Source organism: Fundulus heteroclitus, chromosome 13 (assembly GCF_011125445.2).
Source record: "Fundulus heteroclitus isolate FHET01 chromosome 13, MU-UCD_Fhet_4.1, whole genome shotgun sequence".
Taxonomy (NCBI): domain Eukaryota; kingdom Metazoa; phylum Chordata; class Actinopteri; order Cyprinodontiformes; family Fundulidae; genus Fundulus; species Fundulus heteroclitus.
Window position 1 is genome coordinate 25526863 of NC_046373.1, and position 18298 is coordinate 25545160.

Here is an 18298-nt window from a genome sequence, read left to right on the forward strand (position 1 = left end):
TTTTTCTATCATCGATATACGTCTATCAATCGATATATATTGTTATTGAATTATTGTCCAGCCCTAGCTTGGAGTAAACAATTTGTTTTTATCAAAACTGCTATAGATCTTTGCTGTGTAGTGTAATCCCTACTTGTTTAACTCATGAATCAGAAAACCCCCAATGGATCATCTTCAAAGTGTTTATTGTAATTAAGACTCAGGTAATAACTAAGGTTAAACAAGTTACAAATATATATATTTTTGGTAATTTGGTTTCTATTGTGTGGAACAAACCATGCACCTTCAAACAGCTGCTGCAGGCAACAACTTTAAAACAAGGCTCCCAGCAGTTCTATTAAAATTTTTAATACGTGTTGTTTTTGTTTGTTGCTGTGTCTTTACATTTTAAATACTAATTCTAATGTTATTTGTTTTCGTAAGAGACTAATTGCATAATATAATAACTTAGAATTATATATGTCCTGTGTGTACATCAGCGTTGGAAACTTGGTTCTAAATGTATTTTGATTACCATTGCTTTTTCTGTTGGATCTAAAAATGTTTAGTTGAAAGCCAGCAAAAACTTAGAGTGAATTAAATGTTTCATAAAATTGTACCTGTTTCACTTTTACACTTAAGTATGCGTTTCAGTATTGTTTATATGGATGTTTCAACAAACAAATGATTGCCATTTGTCAATTTTAATGTTCTTAGTGAACTCAGAGCAACTCAGGGGGCTAAACCAGTCATTTAGCAGGTTTTCGTCAGTGATCAAGTTCACACATGGCTCGTAGATTTCATCCAAAACAAGCACAATGTACATGCAACGATGCAGTTTAAACAACCAAACACAGACAGATAGTAGTAAACCCGAATCCTGTATTGTAACTGAGTGTGTTTGAAGGTGTTTGATGTTTTAACCTTCAAACACAGAGACCGTGGGAAGGAGGACTTTAATAACATGCAAACTGTTTAACTCAGTCGAAGCTTTCCAACATGAAAAGCAGCTTATTGAATTAAACGTTTCACCAGAGGACCCTCGATCAATCCAAAAAACACGGCGAGGGAAATACTTTCATGCTCAGTTTTATAGTTTATACCATTAAGACATTTAAAGAGCCTGGAGATACAGCATGCATCGTACGCAGTTGTTCCTTCAGAGCCTACGTACCTCCAACATTGTAGCCCAAACAAGAGTTCTGATCACAGTATCCTGGAGGTCCTGGAGGCCCGACTGGTCCAGGAACTCCGGGCCTACCAGGATTTCCAGGATTTCCAGGGCGTCCTGATGGACCCTGGTTGCCAGGTCTGCCCTGTCCTTGGGGACCTGAGGAGAGGAGAGTACAGTGTTCAGCAGGCACAAGCAAGGCTAATCAGCAAGTTTTCCACAACATTGCCACTACCTTTATATAAATAGATAAAAAAAACTAAACGCAGATCATGTGTGGGACTGTGGTTTTATTATGATGATTTACCAGGAGGTCCTGTAGGTCCTCTGGGGCCCTGGACACCAACCCCTGCAGATCCCTTCTCCCCCTTTTCTCCTGGTTGACCTGGAAATAGTTATAAAAGAAAACAATTATTTCTAGAAAACAGAAAAAGGTACACATGGTTATTCTTTTACCCTTTGAACCACACTATTACAAATCAGAATCCCAAAGTCCACCGACAGACATTTTTCTCATCCTTTTACTGCCAGAATTCATTTACAGTGTGTAAAAAAGTGTTTTGCTGTCTATAAGATTTTAAAATAAATTACAAGTGTGAACATGAAAACACTAACTGGGACTGTTAAAAAGCAGCGAAGGGCTTTCAATATGATAGCTGGTATGTGTTGAACATGCATCAACAGGCGTTTGTTACAAGGTATGAGGCCAATTTGTGACAATAGTCTGAAACGTATCAAAGCATGTCTTAATTTATGAAAAATATACTTTTAGATGAAAAACAACATTTCTTCTTTATTATAAACAAATTAGCTAACCCATCTTTTACACCCATCTATTCACTAACTACTATACTATATATTTAACACACTACCCTTTTTTGATTTTCTGTTTTCAGTAACTGGAAAATCACAAAGCCAATAGAATTCAGCAAATTGACATTCTTTACCTCTTTCTCCAGGATTTCCATTCTGACCATTCTGGCCAGGAAAGCCTGGCCTTCCTTGTGGTCCTTGTTCTCCCGCGGGCCCTGGGGGACCTGCACGACCAGGTTCTCCTGGAGGTCCAGGCACTGTGCGGATGGACACCGGTTGACTGGGCGCTTGGTTCAGGATAGAGTTGTAGCGTGACATGTGGCCTGAAAAAGAGAACAAAAAGGTGAGAAAGTCTAAGATGAAAGAAAATAAACGTCACTTATCTCCTAAATTAGCTCGATGAAAAGTATACGGCTTAGGGAAATTCTACTAATGTTCAGAGTTAGACTAAAACACAGTATAAAGTTTGTTGGATAAAACCAACCCATGATGGCAACAAACAGTGAGCAATGAATCAAAAGGATGAGTTAACGTTTGGAAACTTTGGATGTTTCAGGTTCTTTTATCCTTCGGATGATTCAGACAGATGTTACAGGAAGACAATGTGACTGTAAATAGAGAGCAAGTGTCCAATTGCTGAAGTGAGAATTGTTTTCTGTTGTTACTACATACAGGGACCTGGTGACAAACTGTCATATTTGAAATTCCATGATATGGTCAATACCCCGCCTCTCGCCCATTGAATGCTGGAGATAGGCACCAGCACCCCTCCCGGCCCCACGAGGGACAAGCGTGACGGAAAATGGATGGATATGGTAAATGACAAAAGACAATTCAGCAGCTGGAGGAGTGGGCCACCTGGTCGGGGTCTGGGGGTCGCCTGGAGCTGCCCGTTCTCCTGGGACATCTCAGGTCTCCACTAAGTGTGGAGCCCACACCCCAATCATGCTCCCCTCTGGTGGCAGGCACCTTGACCCGCTGATGCGTTGGTGGTCCTGTGCGTCAGTGGTTGGGTGCTCGGGCGTGTGCTGATTTACTCGTGCCGGCTACTTCTCGGGGCCTAGGTCCTGTGGCTATGGGGCCATGGCTGGATCTGCTCCGGCGTAGCTGGCTGCCAGTGGAGCCCATGGGTTCGTCGCTGCAGCTCCCGGGGGCTTTGGCTCTGTGGCTGTTGACGAGGGGGAGGTTTCTGGGGGCTCCCCTCTGCTCTTCCCTGGGATAGGGGAGGCAGCTATCCCGGTGCTGGTCCCACTTGGGCCTCTTTGCTCTGGGGGTCATTTCGGATGTTTGGGGTTCTGGTTTCCCTGGTGTCTGCCTCGGCGCTCCGGGGGGGGGGGGGGGGGGGGGGGGGGGGCTGTCTTTGGCTCCTCACAACCACTATTGAGCATTTTTCTCATGGATAAACCTTACATACGCAAGCACACTCTCGCAAACACCTACAGGTGCTTGGATCCAGGCAGTTACAGATTCACTTCTATAGAGAAAACCCTATAGTTATCTTTAGCAGTCAGTTTATACATCTCGTATTAAATAATACTGTATATTCTTCAGGGATGGTATCAAGACGTTGCTTGTTTGTACCTGATACTTTATTGATTGGTTTTGCTGTTATTATTATAGCTAAGCAGATGTCAAGGATGTTATCGTCTTCTCTCCTTTTCCTTTCCTCCAATTTTGTCACCTTTCCTCCCTTTTGGCATTTTGCCTCATCTTTTTTTCTTCCTTTTTTCTCTTCTCTCTTCCCATTTTTGTGTCCACTGAACAGGAAATAGTCCCAGAATAAAATCTAATAAAGGTATTTGCATATATAAATCAAGCAGATCACTATGGCGAATGCAGAAATGCTCCACATGTCAAAGTGAAATCCGTTGGGCTCTCTTTTGCATTAAGACAGGAATTATTATTGCTACACTTCCAGACAGAACATGTAAAAAAGACAATTCAGCACCTATATTAGGGTTGTCTTTCCACGTCATGCTCCCTTCTGAACTTACTTTGGATTAGCTGCTCACAGACTTGTCTGGCAATGTCCTGAACTGATGCTGTGGACTGGAGGTCACCCTGTAAACAAAAGGTACAAAATATTTACTTTTAAGTCTTATCGGGAATGGTCGAAGTATGGTTATTATTATCTGCTATGTTCCTGTGATATTCATCTGTGTATCTCTGTGACTTTTACAAAGGAGCTGCATGTGTGCACCATGTAAAGTTATTTCAATTGGACTGCATTTAACATGAAAACAGCATGCTTTATTTAGTAATTTTATTTTATTTTATTCTGGTAATAGATAATTTGAGCTTCAAATTAAAAAAGTTTATTAGCAGGGAATAGCTTAAAATCTTAAAATTATTATTTTATTAACTAGTGACCTATCTTATCTATGAAATCTTAAATGTTAAAACTGGGACGTTAAATTGAATTTAATATGCTGTATTAACATAATAATCTTTAAATAATTGAAGCCTAAATACTGCAATCAGATAATAGACCAGCATGTGCAGAGATTTGTGATGGAACATACATAAAAATACAGGGTTCTAATTTGTGCTCTGCAAGTGTCTAAACATAGTTGCCATTTCTTCTAAACTTAAAAGCTAAATAAATATTTGCAGTTAAGCTCAAAATGTTTCATACCCTGGGCAGCTTTAGGATAAAAGTGATGTTTTAATCTGACCAACATGTTTCTTCGAATTCAAAATATTATCAACCTTCTAGAGGTTGATAATATTTTGAAGGGACCTAACCCGAGTCCCTTCTTGAATACAGGTAAAGATTAGGGTGATGGCAAGGAGTCCTTCCAACCTCAAAGACTCAGAGCTACTCACCAACAAAACACCAGGGGAAACAGATAAATCTGATTTGATTGCTATAATTCCAATTAAGATTTTCTATTGATTACTGAAAACTGTAAAAATATATTTTTCAATGTTTTCCCAAGTGATACTACTTTTCTTTATATGATCATCTTTGGAGAGATGCTTGACTTATTTCCCTGGAACATTTAAACCAAACATTAGATTTAATGTTACTAGGATTTCCACAAAATAAGGTGGTGAACACTGTTGCCTTAAGAAAAGAGACACCCACCCGTTCACCTTTGTCTCCCTTGGTTCCTGGAGGACCCTGCAACAGAAAAAAGGTACGAGGTAACATTAATGCAGAATGAAACATGCAAATATTATAAACAATATAAACTTGTATTAAAATTTTTTGTTTTTCCAGACCCAAAAACATATTTCGCCTCAATAAAGGTTAGGAAAATATTCTGCATTCAAGATTTAAAGTTGGGTAGAATACTGTAGATAAAAAAAACCCTTTTCTTTTGTATTTTTTCATATTTCCCTACATCTACCCATTTTGGCCACAAAAAAAAGCTAAAATCAAGCTTCTAATTTGACACATTTATTAATGACACATTTATTATTATTTTTCAACATTAAATTATTTATTGGTACCCCTGTTGTAACCTGTTTAGTCAGCAGGGGAGCACTTTGTTTTCTCCCATAACGTTTCACAAGGTTTGAGACTCAAAGAGGCATCTTTGACCAATCCTCTTAGCTCAGTCTCTCCAGATCGTTCAGATTTCCAGATCCTTATTTTACATGGTTTTCACAGGATTTAGGTCAGAACAACAAGAAAGTAACAAAACAAGATTGATTGTATGTGTAGTAAACAGTGTCTTTGTTGTTTGGACAGTTTTTACCCAATTCTTTAGATTATTTTGTTAGAGTCCACACGTTTTTTTTTTTACGTTTAAAATCCACAGGGATTCATTTCATGGTGCCAAGGAATATCGGTTCCTTGGAAGAGAAATGGGCCGTAAACAATGTACAGTCCATTTATAGTCCCATTAGCGTTTAGCAACTGCACAGACCTGCCTTACTTGATCTGCATGTTCTCCTGAGAACAAGAATAAAAACTTTTCTTGACGTGATTTTTTTTTTAACCTTTGAGTTAATTATACAGAAATTAAAGTTTGGATTTCATCCACATTTTTCAGTATGAGACAATGCTACAGCAATAAAACATTTGTTAATTTTAAGGTAGAGTCTAACCTTGGTACCTTAATTTTCTGTAAAATACGTATGAAAGGTTAAGAAAATATGTAGCAGTTTGTTCAAGATTAAGCAGTAAGAGAAATTCAAAAGGACAAAAAAAAAATAAAATAAACAAAAACAAAACAGATTAGGCCTATAATAAAATTACACAGATCCCCCCCCCCCCCAAACTTACATCCCCCAACACTTACTGGGCTATATTTTTCTCCACTAAGTCCTCATTAAGACCAACAACTTATCAGTGGCGCTGTAATTAGCTGATGAGTGCTCTCTGTGGTCTGCCCACGCAGCGGTGATTACATGCTTGACAACATTTTATCAAAGCGACGCAAACTCATTTATCAGCAGCTTTTATCGCCTCCCACACAGTCTTGTTTCGTCTTTGGCGGCATTATCAAAATGCGTGTTTCCTTCTCTCGAATGAAAATAAACGGCATCGAAGAGGGAAAAAAAAAAGAATAAACGAAACAAAATGTCAGAGAGCTGTGTCGAAACATCCGCAGAGCTTTCCTACTTTGGTTTGGATTTTGCAGATCAGAGTTTAATAACTTGAATTAAACATTTTAAACCTGGTATCCCTTTATGTTTCCTATAGTCCGTCTGCAGAGGTGTAATGGGCTAAGACTGCTTGGCGAGCAGCTGAAAGGACTTACATTTCTTTATTTTTCATATAACATATCTTAAAATAGATTCAAGAATCCTCATTAAGCATCTTGTTGAACCAAGGCTTAGTCTTTACAATGAGAATTACAATTAGAGATTCGGTAATGGGGGATGAAATAATGAGCTGTTCGTGCCGTAAAAAGAGTTGGTCAAAGCTTCTGATAAGGAAGCTGTCCGTAGCACTATGTAAGCTCAACACAACGGGTTAACCTGTTTAAGTTCTTTTCAAAACAATGGTCTGAACTCAGATGTCGGCCTTTGTGGCAGCTTGAACACCCTTCACTCTGCCTTTCATCTCGGTGACTGCGTATCAAATACGATCAATGACAGACCGGACAGGAAGCCATTAATCCTCCCCGTTAGTCACCTTACTGTGGTTGAAGACTGTCTGACACACTCAGCTAAGCCTGACTGACACTGTATCGCTGTGCCTTTGGATATTTACACAGTGCTACCTTAGTCCATTAGTTTCTTACATATAAATGATGAGTTCACATCTAAAACAATGTTTTCTTTAACAAATAAAATCAAGAAAGGGGGTTTATAGTTAGAAAAAGATTTATATGATCTCCATACTCACCGGTGGTCCCAGTGTCCCCTGTTTTCCCTGGGCACCTGTATTTCCAGGTGCTCCTGGAGCTCCTGGAGTCCCCTGAGCAGAAAAAAAGGAAGAATCCTGTTTAATACAACAGCTTTACCATTTTCTTTCTAGACATCAGGTTTTCTACCTGGAATTACCTCATTGGCAATAAAAAGGCACCTTAGCTCTAAATGTATTATTAAACATTTTGTAAAATGTGCAAAACTAAATAAATTTATACTATTTCATGACATAAATTCCCCAGAAAACATTGCAAAGGCAATGGAAAAGACATTTTCAGATTTTCCATTTTGTATTTGCAGCAGGAAACCCCAAACAACCACACATTCTGACAGGTACCCACTTATTTTTCTCTATCTTAAATTAACTCAGTCCAAATAACTTAATTGCATATTACGTTTTTATGTTTTTTTTTTCACTTTGAGGTGATGAAATAAACTGTGCTCCAACATTGCCTTTAGCACAGAATCATTGATTATTTTGCTACATTAGGAAATTTTTTCACCCAAGCTCATGTTTTTTTTTGTTATTGGTACACTTATAACTCAACGTTTTGCATGCCTACAAACAAAGCAAATAAAACTGTAAATCATCTTCATTTGTCTCACTCCTGCTACGTCAACGGGTTCATACAACTCATGATGAGCTACCATAGTTCCTGGGGGTCCTTGTCTGCCTTGTGGGCCATCTTTGCCTGCAAGCCCCTGAAGAAGAGAATGTAGATATTAGATAAAGCCTGCAAAATGCTTAAAGTGTTTAACAATAATCCTTCTTTCCCTTAGTCTCCAGAAGATTTGTATAATTTCAGTACTGACATAGTGTAAAATTAACACATTAAGACTCACTCTGGGTCCTGGAGGTCCTTCTCTTCCCACAGGTCCGGGTCTTCCAGGAACTCCCTGGAAGAAACGAGCGGAGAAAATTTTAACCAGTTGTATCAGCAATAAAACACATACTCTAAACTTTTAAGGGAACCACTGAAGAAACGTTTTACTTTTCTAAGACTGTATGACTTAAAGGGGTCATCACCTGGGATGCGGACTTTTTCATGTTAAAACTTGTGCGTTGGTGTTGGGCCACAGTTAAATACTTCCAGAAAATCAGGAGAGTAAAAGTGATTTTTTTTGTGTTATGTGGGCTCTGTGATTAAACCATAAAAACCCACAGGAGCACGCGCTCAACCAAGCGAGATTTCGGTGCTGCTCCTAGATTTACGTCACTTGTGGAAGGACGCTAACGTAAGCCACGCCCACCTCTCGTTGACTGACTGTCCAGGTGAGCAGAGCGCTCCCTACAATTATATAATAATAATAATAATAATAACTAGAACATTTCTGAATAATTTTAAGAAGGTGCCTGCCTCGTGGTGTGTATCATGCTACCCTTGCGAGTATGATATTCCTACGTTCATCACAGTGAGCGTCGAATTGTGGATTATGTGATTTTGGTGTCTGTGGAGCATGTCTGCAGCATGTAGCAGAGGCAAAAAAGGGATCAAAAATGGATGTTTGACACCTCATAAAATAGACATGCTTCATCTAATACGGCCCAAATTTGGTGTGGAGCTTTCTCTGTAAAGGAAATACATACTCTGTCAAGCAGAAGTTGGTAGGACCTTCCTAGAGCTACTTCCGGTTAGCAACATGCTAGCCATTAGCTGCTAACATGGTTGTGTTCAGTATCATGGGGTGATGCTACTCTGTTAGTTTGGTCCAAATGATGTACTGGAAAGTGCCTCAAAAAGGGAGAAAATGCGATTTTTGCATGTTTTTTTTAATCATGAAGTCGCCATGGTAACTCAAAATGGCGGTTGATACAAAAACAGCAGTTGACTGGATGAAGACGCACATTTTGATATATAAACTATGGGGGTTAAAAAGTAATTGTCTAAACTTGCCACACTGGGTTGTGATCCTACAACCTCTTGACTGTCAGTCCCAGAACTGAACCACTGTACCAAAGACCTACGGTTTGGGCTGTATTAACAGTGACAGAAGAAAAATAACCTATAATAAAGAAACCCTTATTAGGTGCAGATTAATAGGCCCTGGCCATGTATTTGCATTGCAAATGCTATGGCAGGCGCCTAATAATAATATTCTTTATAGTCATGGTAACATGCATTCCAATGAAATTTATCCTCTGCATTTAACTCAGGGAGTAGCCTGCGTGTGGCATTCTGGGACTAAGGGTCTTGCTCAGCGACCAAGAGCAGCATTCTGTGGGATTCAAACCCAGAACCTTGCTGTTTCTCCATGATGCAAACTCCCCGCTCTCTAAACTAGGCCACTACTCCCCCTGATGATGACCCCGGATCAGACCCTGGATGCTGGTTTAACAGTTGTTACCTGTTGACCTTGTTGGCCGGCTTCCCCTTTCTGCCCTCTCTCTCCCGGAGAACCCTGCAGACGACAAAGCCACGTTGTGAAAATCAATGTGGTTCCACAGAGACTGTGAAGGGCAAGGTAGAAAGCTCTTACAGGGGCTCCAATAATGGTGCGGCCACTTGGTCCTTGAGGTCCAGGAGGTCCTTGAGGCCCGGGTACCCCTATATCTCCAACAGGACCTGCGGGCCCCTGAGGAAAGAGGAAGCAAAAAGAGGAAGAGGTTACAGCCTGAACTTAAAAAATACCAACCCTGTTATGACATAAACAGATATATGTGTAAATATCTTTAAAATACTATTGGATGCTTTTATTTTTGTCACGCAGCTCATCATGAATGCTGCTGCCAGAGTCCGGACCAACACCAGGCACAAGGATCGCATTACAACCGTCCTTTACTGTTTGCAAAAGGAAATCATTTAAAACACGTTAATGGTCTTCAGACAAAATAAAAACCTGAGATGTGCAGAAACTGTTAGCGCCCATAAATTGGGACGACAAACTTTAATTCTTACGTCACCTTATCCATAAAGGCCAAGGATTGCTTCATTTCTATCATCTACTGGCTTTATATTTGCTTAGGTTTTGTCTTTTTAATGCGTCTTTCATTTATGTGATCGTGTCATGTTTATATGCTTTATGTAGTGGTTTTTGGTGGATTTGGCAACTTCTTCCTATAAAGATCTGTTGTGCAACACATTTCATAAACATTTTTTTTTTCTGAAAAAGGTTCCACCTGCCAAACCGAATTCGTTCAAGGTGGTCGCTCAACTGCTTTTCTCAAATGAGAATGAAGAAAAAATCCAAAAACTGAATTTTATAGAAATGTGAACACGGTTTCTGGTGTCTTACATGACGTATAGAATTCCCATAACATATGAAGCATGAATCCACTGCCCGTTTCGCTCGTTTAACAACCATTTTCTAAGATATTATGAAACAGATTATACTGTATTATGCAATGTTCAAACCTCACCGAATGCAAAAAAAAAAAAAAAAGCACAGCGCTTTCTGAGGTCATTAAGGAAAGTTAATACATCCCAGAAATTGCTGCTGTGTTTTTATGTTATATTGAAATTGCATTCAACATTGCACTGGAAATATGGAAAAGGCTGCATTCTAAATTAATCAACCTCTATATTAACATTTATCTATGGTTAAAGTTGGTAATTTCCTCATCATTTAGGGCTGGTTTAATTTAAATATCTATTCAAACCTTCTGGATGAACTGTAAGAACTGTTAAAAAACTGACTGACTCTCGAAGCGTCTCTTGCCTTATTTCCTGTTAACATCTGATAAAGGGAAAGGATGTAAAGCAAGATATAATCGCACTGATCGTCGCACATCACATCTAAAGTAAACAAGTTCAAACAGTTGCTCACATCATTCAGAGGAGGAAATTGGATTTAATATTAGCTGTTTTAAAACACTTAGAGCTAACCTGATATTTAATCAGCTTTTACCTAAAGAAAGAGAATCCTCTTTCTTTACAGTAAGAACCCTTGAAACCATGGATATCCTGTAGAAACAGTCCTGGTTATGGAAAAACCTCCCAAAATAAGCTAGTAAATCACATTTATTACATATTTTTACATTTATTTTATAAAAAAAAAAAAAAAAAAAAAAAAAAAAGCAATCATGAGCATGGATCACATGCTCATGATCACTAAGGAGTGATAAACCATCGAGTACGTAAATGTTCTCCCATGATAACAATCTCATCACTTCCTGTTTAAACACGATTATTTACACAGAAACAACAACCTTGGAGGTAAACTTCAGCACCGCTGTCCCAATTATTAAGGTTTTAGGAGAACATTTTTTTAATCCACTTTGCAATTCAGGCTGAATATTCTAAACTATTTCTGAAGTCCTGCAGAGCGGTACAGGGAACCGTCTGCTGCAGTCCACCCTGAGATGTCTTGCAACATTTACGAGGACCCAGATCAGACCATGAAAGCGAGATTCAGCAAAGAAATGGGAGGAAAAGGACAGGAGGCAGTGGAGAAAGTGGTCGACATCTACGAGAGTGTAGAAACATGTCCTGTTCCTCGGGTTAATCCCTCCAGGAAGATCCGAGGTAGGTTTTAATGAATGATAAACATTCACGGCACTAATATTTCTTTATGATATCTGTGCTAGATGATTTTGATACTGGTTAAAAAACACTACATTTTAAAATATGATGATATACTGACAAAAGGGGATGGATTAGGAGTCTTCTGGGTGTTTGAATAAGTTATGTTTCGTCTTCTGAAAATGAGTTAAAAACCTTCTAAGAAAAGTAAATACAAGCACTACATGTTTAACTGAAAATAATGTTTATTACATTTGTATAAGTTTCTAAGACGTTGTTTAACTGTCCTTCCTCATGCAATGTGTGTTGCTGTTTACCTATATCAGTAACTTTAATATGAATTACATGAACAACTTTGGCAACAAATTGTAAAAGAAGGTAAAAAAAAATTCTGTTAATGTAAAGGGACAAAAACTGTAAATTTGATTTTATGATGTGCATGATGGCCTGGGGAAAATAAATTACCAGTAGAAGTTTCTCATGTTTATCTACCTCATTCTGAACCTTTTGCAGATGTGGCTGAATTTACAACATCGCTAAAAATTGTCATTTGAGGAAAAACAAACATGGTGGCAGATGTTTCCACACAGCTTGTGTCAATGCAAACCATTATATTTTTTATTCCCTAAGCGCTTTACAATTTCTTCATTGCTTTTTAAATTAAACATAATTGGTTTTGTCCTGCATGAAGGCCTGTTTGGGCTGGGCTTCATTCCTTACAATACTGCAGGTATTTAACAGCCATAAGCTTCCCTTTCACTCTAAGGAAACACTTTTTTTGCTGTATGAAGTTAGTAGTTCGTAATTCTGATTGTTATATATTTCAGATTTTACTTCTAAAGATAAAGTTAAACGTTGTTCTTGTAGAAGCTCGGACTAAAAAGCGTCGAGCAACCGTTCAAAGAAACCCGTACAAGGCTGTCGCACTAACACTGGGTCTGCTGTGCCTCCTGTTGTTGGTGGGGATTAGTGTGCTGCTCGTATTATGTGAGTAAAACTTTGGATATTATTCAGTCACAAATATTCCTGCTTTGAAACATGCATTTCAGCATTCATGCCTATTGTATTTCACTTGGGGTTTTATGTACGTAGATCTATCAGTTCATTTGAAACCAGAGCAACCCAGTTGGACATGTCAACAAAAGCAGAACCAGAGCAACATAGGTACGTTTGCTTTTGTTTTCTATAGAGATATTTATCTTTTTCATGCAGAATTCAATGTTTCTCAGTAACAAAATTAACAATAAGTCATTTTTTCTAAAAGAATGGCAGGAGTTTCGTGTGTCACATTTTTACTATGCGTCCGCCGAGAAGAAAAACTGGACAGAGAGCAGGAAAGACTGTCAGAGCAAAGGAGGAGATCTGGTGGTAATAAACAGCAACGAAGAACAGGTGTGACTGTTAAGATTATTCTGTGCTAAATAACAAATAAGAAGAGATGGTGGTTGTTGAAGACTGCTCACATTGTCAGAACAATTACTGTAATAATACGTACATTTGTTATCGAACTGCCACAGTAAAGGCAATATCACAGGCTGATGCATCCAATCAGACGAAGAATCAGTTGCAACCATTCACCCCTTTTTCTGATGATAATAATTACAGGAACACGTTTATTTATTTTACTTTAAGAGACATTGAAACATAATAAGACAGAGATACAATCTTAAGCTCTCCACGCCAAATAAATGCAATAATTGCTGTTAAAGCTGACATCCAGTGGCTTGTAGGTCTGGTCTGCCACCTAGTGGTCAAAAACGATAATGTTAAATAAACAATGAATGTTAATTTGTTATTTTTTTTATTTTCTCTTCGGTATAAGCTCTTCAGTTTCATTTTTTTTAATCCTGCATCAATTGTGGTCTAGTTAACTGAGAGAGACAGTGGTACTCTGAATTATTTTCATTTTAAGTAAATAACCCTCAGAATTGGACTTCACAAACCTTGTTGGCACCGTGTAGTTTAAACAGGATAAAACATTAGTAATATTTGTAAGTTTAAAGAATTGTTGCTAGTAAGAAAATAGACCTGAATTTAGAGCTTGTTCCAGAGTTGTTGGTACCCCTGTTAAACATGTGTACCAAAGTCTTTAAATTAGTCTGTGATTGTGAGAAAAAAAAGTAAACAATTATGATTGATGATGATTGTGGATGATGATTGTGATTTTGCATGAATCACTGGCTTATGGATCATGATGTTATTAAACAGGCATAAGCAAGTTGCGAATATTTGAAAAGCATAAGTTAATTTTTCATTTTTAAACTTGTAACTGCTTCCGAAATTTGATTCCAGCAGCAGAAATAAATAACCTTTTTCTTTTTTTTTTAGCTTTTTGTACAGTACATTTACATGCCTCTCTGCTCATACCTACTCTCCCATTATAAGTATTTCTTTGTATGGAATATGGAAGTAACAATAATTTTGCTCTTAAACACTATTTCATTTATAAATCATTAGATTTCTTATGATAGAGATTTAGTTTGTAAAGCCTCAATTCTTTCTGCAGGTCACCAATTTATAAAAAGGCTAATTTGCACTAACTCTACCTTTGATGCTTAAAGGTTGTTAAATTATAACAAATACATGGCAGTATTTCATTTTTACTCAGGCAAATTTAGAAAATGTAATTATATCATGGGGAAAAAAGTGATTTAGTCTTACATTTACTTTACTCTAAAGAATTAAGTGGGGCCAGTATATGGTATCTACACTGCAAAAAGGGAATTAAAAGTAAGCGAAATTTTCTAGAAAGACTATATTTTTCCTTGATTTGTGCAGGAAAACAGGACTATTTGCTATTGGAATGAGTATTTTTACCTCTAAAATAAGACAATTACATATCCTGCTCTTGAAATAAGATGATGGATATGAACTGTTTGTAATTTAAGTGCAAAAATCTTATTCCAATGGCAAATAGTCTTATTTACTCAAGGAAAAATACATTAATTTCAAGAAAATTTAACATACTTTTAGTTTCCTTTTTGCAGTGTATGTGTATCAACACACTTATAAATGACCATTGAATGATTTTATCAGTCACCATTGCTTAGACCTTATATTAATACCACCATTATTTCGGATACACTTGCTTTGATCTATAATTTTTGTTTTGTTTTTATATTTTTATAAAAACAAAACTTCCAGACTGCCGTTACATTAATGATAAAGGGGTAGTTTGATGGTGGCAGCAGTGGTGTGGGACTCAAGTAATTCATTTGTGAGTAACAGACTCTTATCCTTGTTAATTTTTTATAGTGCGCTGCTTCACCTTGTCTGATTTCTTTCATTTGAAATCAGTTCTAAATATTGTTTTGTTGTAACTTGGCATCAGATAAAATAAATGGCAAAACATTAATCACAAGGAAAAATGTTTGGTAAAATTTTCTGTCTTACAAAATAAAAGTGTACATTGTCAAAAGTCATTTTCTGCTTTTTAAAATTCTATAGGAGTTTGTCAAAAGCATGAAGATACATGGAGATTCCTGGATCGGTCTTCAGACTAGGGAAGGCCCAGACTGGAAAATGAAGTGGCAGTGGGTAGATGGATCAGAACTAATACATAGGTGAGCAGTTTATACTATCTCAATTTGTAAAAATGTTACGGTCAACTGATAAGTGCAGCAACAGAAAATAAAAGCAACCATGTCAAGCTACAATAAATATCAGACATTTTCAATCCATCTGTAGCAGATCCAACAATCGTGTTGCCAACACATCCTAAAGTTGGAACAGAGGCTCATATGGGATAAATAAAAAGTCACGTTTATCTGAAGGTTATAAGATCACACCAAACTTGTAATTGGCGGCAAATTCATTAGAGCATCAATAATTTATCAAATAAAGTTTTAAATTGTTCTTCTTTTCAATTTCTGCAGACTTATTAAAAGTTTTAAGGCTGATCAGAAGAATGCTACAATAGTGTGTTGACACCTTTAAGAATATAAAGATGACTGCTAAATTTTTAAATCTCTGTGTACTGCCATCTGTAATATAAATATTTTTCATGAAATATGTACAGGACTTTAATCCTGTTTGGTCATTTAGGGTGCTTTATAAATTATTAATTATTAATTTAGGTATTTTTAAATGTATTCTGTACAGCAGTTTAGCCTGACTATGAGCCTAAAAATTTATAATTTTTGCTGGAGCAGTTTTACATAATCACTTCCGGCTTGACCTGGAATGAGCTTTAGTAAAAACATTATCAATTGATTTAAAAGAATAAAGGACATTTATGCTACAGATGGACACTTGCATAAAATCCAACGGCACAACAGAAATTATAAGCATCCTAAATTCCTTCAGTGTGTAAATGTGTATAAAAAAATCTTCCAAGCACTTTATGATGATTTCTGGCTCTGACTGGGGTGTGTTGATTCTTTACAGCTTGTGGGAAAAAGGAGTAATGAGCCTGCCAGAGGCTGAGTCCAAAGCATACATTGATCAGCGGGGATGGTGGATGCACAACAACACTGGACAAAAACACTGGATCTGTGAAAGTAGAAACGTTGGGAACCTTGCATGAAAGCATGTAAACTGGGAGACGCAACAGATTTGACTGTCCAAGAAATTTCTGAAATTTCTGTCTGCAGAAGCCGATGTGTTATGTATCTACTAAATAAAGCCAAACATATACAACAAAGAAAAGTCTTTTCATTATGTAAAAGGTTTAACATTACTTTTTAACCACAATGCAAGCTTTATTTGTACCACTTCATTTACACATAAGGTGCTTTCAAAGAGATTTATAGGAATGTAAAGTAAAAAAGAAAGTTGCATTAAAGTAAGGAATACTTGAAAATTATACAAAATGCGGCACCATGTACAAATAAATGTAAAAATGAAAATTCAAAAGAATTAATAACTAGGACGAGATAACAAAGGAGGTGATGGAGTAATTTTTCAGTCTTAAATTAGGATTAGCCTATAAAGGGCATTTTTTTTTGTTTTGTTCTTTGGTACAGAAGAAAATAAATAATTTTAGCAAAGTCATATTTCCTGTGTCATGCTGGAATTTTTTTTAAATTAACCCACACTGCTGTAGCTCTCACAGAGATCTAAGTTTTTAACCTCCTTTTCTGAATACATTATATATTAACTTTTTTTAAGATGTAAGGACCATTTTACCCAGTTTAACAAAAAGTGTTCCTGAACAGAATGACCAACCGTAGCTTTAAATAAGCTTAAAATACTTTGCCTCTAAGAGCAGTTTCACTTCAGCTCTGATAAGATAAGATAATATAGGCTTTATTTGATCTCACATTGGAGAAATTAATTTGTCCCATCGGCTCAATAGTCAATCAATAGTCAGAAGAAGGTGCCAAAAGTAGGAAAAGGTGCATCAGTTATATACAGCGTATCTTCATATATACAGTGGATCAAAAAGAAAATGAGAAAGATGTACTGTGGCTCATTGGGTAGAGTAGTTGTCTATCAATCTGAAGGTTGTGGGATTGATTCCTGGTTCTACATGTTGATGTGCCCCTGCCCAGGGCACTTAACCCCAAGTTGCCTACCTATCTGCGTATCGTTGCATGAAGGTGTGTGCATTATTGAGTGTGGTTGGGAGAAATTGGGTCTAGTGTACAGCGCTTTGAGTGGTCAGTATGACTGGAAAAGCTCTATATAAGTTCAGTCCATTTTACGTTACTGGAGGGGAGTTTTTGGCTGCTCTAGCCACCTCTGATCACTTCATTGAATGAAGAAAAAGCATGTTTAAAGTTTAAAGTGTCTTGAGATGACTTGTGTTAACCGTATATAAATAAAATTAACTGAATCGTTTGCCTCTTTTTTGAGGACTCATCCTTAGGAGGGTGGCTGGGCTCAGCCCTATAGAGGAGGGGTGAGGAGCTCTGTTTTCTGGGGGGAGCTCAAAGTAGAGCCGCTGCTTCTCTGCATCAAAAGGAGTCAGCTAATATAGCTTGAACATCTGACCAGGAAGCCCCATGGGTGCCTCTCTTTTGAGGCTTTTAAGGCACGTCGCACTGAGAGGAGACCCCAGGGAAGACCCAGAACTCTCTGCAGGGACTATAAAGACTGTCTGGCCTAAGAATGCCTCTGGATACCTCAGAATGAACTGGAGGGTGTTACTGGAGAAAGGGAAGTTTTTCTCCTGAGTCTGTTGCCCCACTACCCAATCTCGGATAAGCAGAAGACAAAGAATGGATGGGCATTCTGTACACACAAGCTTCTTCTAATGTTAAAGTCTGCCTGCTGAACCAGCCGCCTCATCTGAAGGGCAACTAAACATAAAGTGCACAGGCAAATCGCAAAAGATGAGAATATAGTGAAAAAGTTCAATAATTTTTGTCCCTCCAAAATTGAGACTCATAATATATGGAGTTATTGCACATAAAGTGAAATATTTCCAGCCTTTAGAGGTTGTAATGCTGAAGCTTTGGCTAACAGATAATGAAGCCCTAAAATTTAAGCATGCCAAAATATTGTCCTGGTGTTTAAATGTCCTTAACTTATGCAACGATTTTTTTTCCTTTTGTCCAATGTTGCTCTTAGTTTGACGTTTGCATTTCTAGGCATGTTTCATGACCTA

At 37.6% G+C, this 18298-nt stretch overlaps 2 protein-coding genes across 5 annotated transcripts in view; one reads left to right on the plus strand and one right to left on the minus strand.

The window, feature by feature from the left end:
• LOC105921420 (collagen alpha-1(XIV) chain-like) overlaps nt 1–18298 on the minus strand; it is a 443569-nt gene that overhangs the window by 3320 nt on the left and 421951 nt on the right. For all 4 annotated transcript variants that reach the window (XM_036145490.1, XM_036145487.1, XM_036145488.1 and 1 more), the window contains exons 35-44: nt 9767–9862; nt 9635–9688; nt 8132–8185; nt 7937–7990; nt 7266–7337; nt 5052–5087; nt 3958–4024; nt 2098–2286; nt 1458–1535; nt 1154–1309 (exon numbers count right to left, since the gene is read on the minus strand). In XM_036145490.1, coding sequence (XP_036001383.1) covers nt 1154–1309; nt 1458–1535; nt 2098–2286; nt 3958–4024; nt 5052–5087; nt 7266–7337; nt 7937–7990; nt 8132–8185; nt 9635–9688; nt 9767–9862 — 856 coding nt within the window. The remainder of the gene's footprint in view (nt 1–1153; nt 1310–1457; nt 1536–2097; nt 2287–3957; nt 4025–5051; nt 5088–7265; nt 7338–7936; nt 7991–8131; nt 8186–9634; nt 9689–9766; nt 9863–18298) is intronic.
• LOC118565278 (CD209 antigen-like protein D) lies at nt 9872–16646 on the plus strand. The gene is made up of 6 exons (XM_036145493.1): nt 9872–11751; nt 12616–12735; nt 12841–12912; nt 13013–13140; nt 15196–15311; nt 16135–16646. Exons 1-6 carry the CDS (start codon nt 11589–11591, stop codon nt 16271–16273), a joined length of 738 nt encoding a protein of 245 aa, XP_036001386.1. The 5' UTR covers nt 9872–11588; the 3' UTR covers nt 16274–16646.

Coding starts and splice junctions, on each gene's coding strand:
- LOC118565278 (XM_036145493.1), top strand. CDS start 11,589: ATGTCTTGCAACATTTACGAGGACCCAGATCAGACCATGAAAGCGAGA. Junction 12,736..12,840: donor TAGTGTGCTGCTCGTATTAT/GTGAGTAAAACT, acceptor TTATGTACGTAG/ATCTATCAGTTCATTTGAAA. Junction 13,141..15,195: donor TAAACAGCAACGAAGAACAG/GTGTGACTGTTA, acceptor AAAATTCTATAG/GAGTTTGTCAAAAGCATGAA.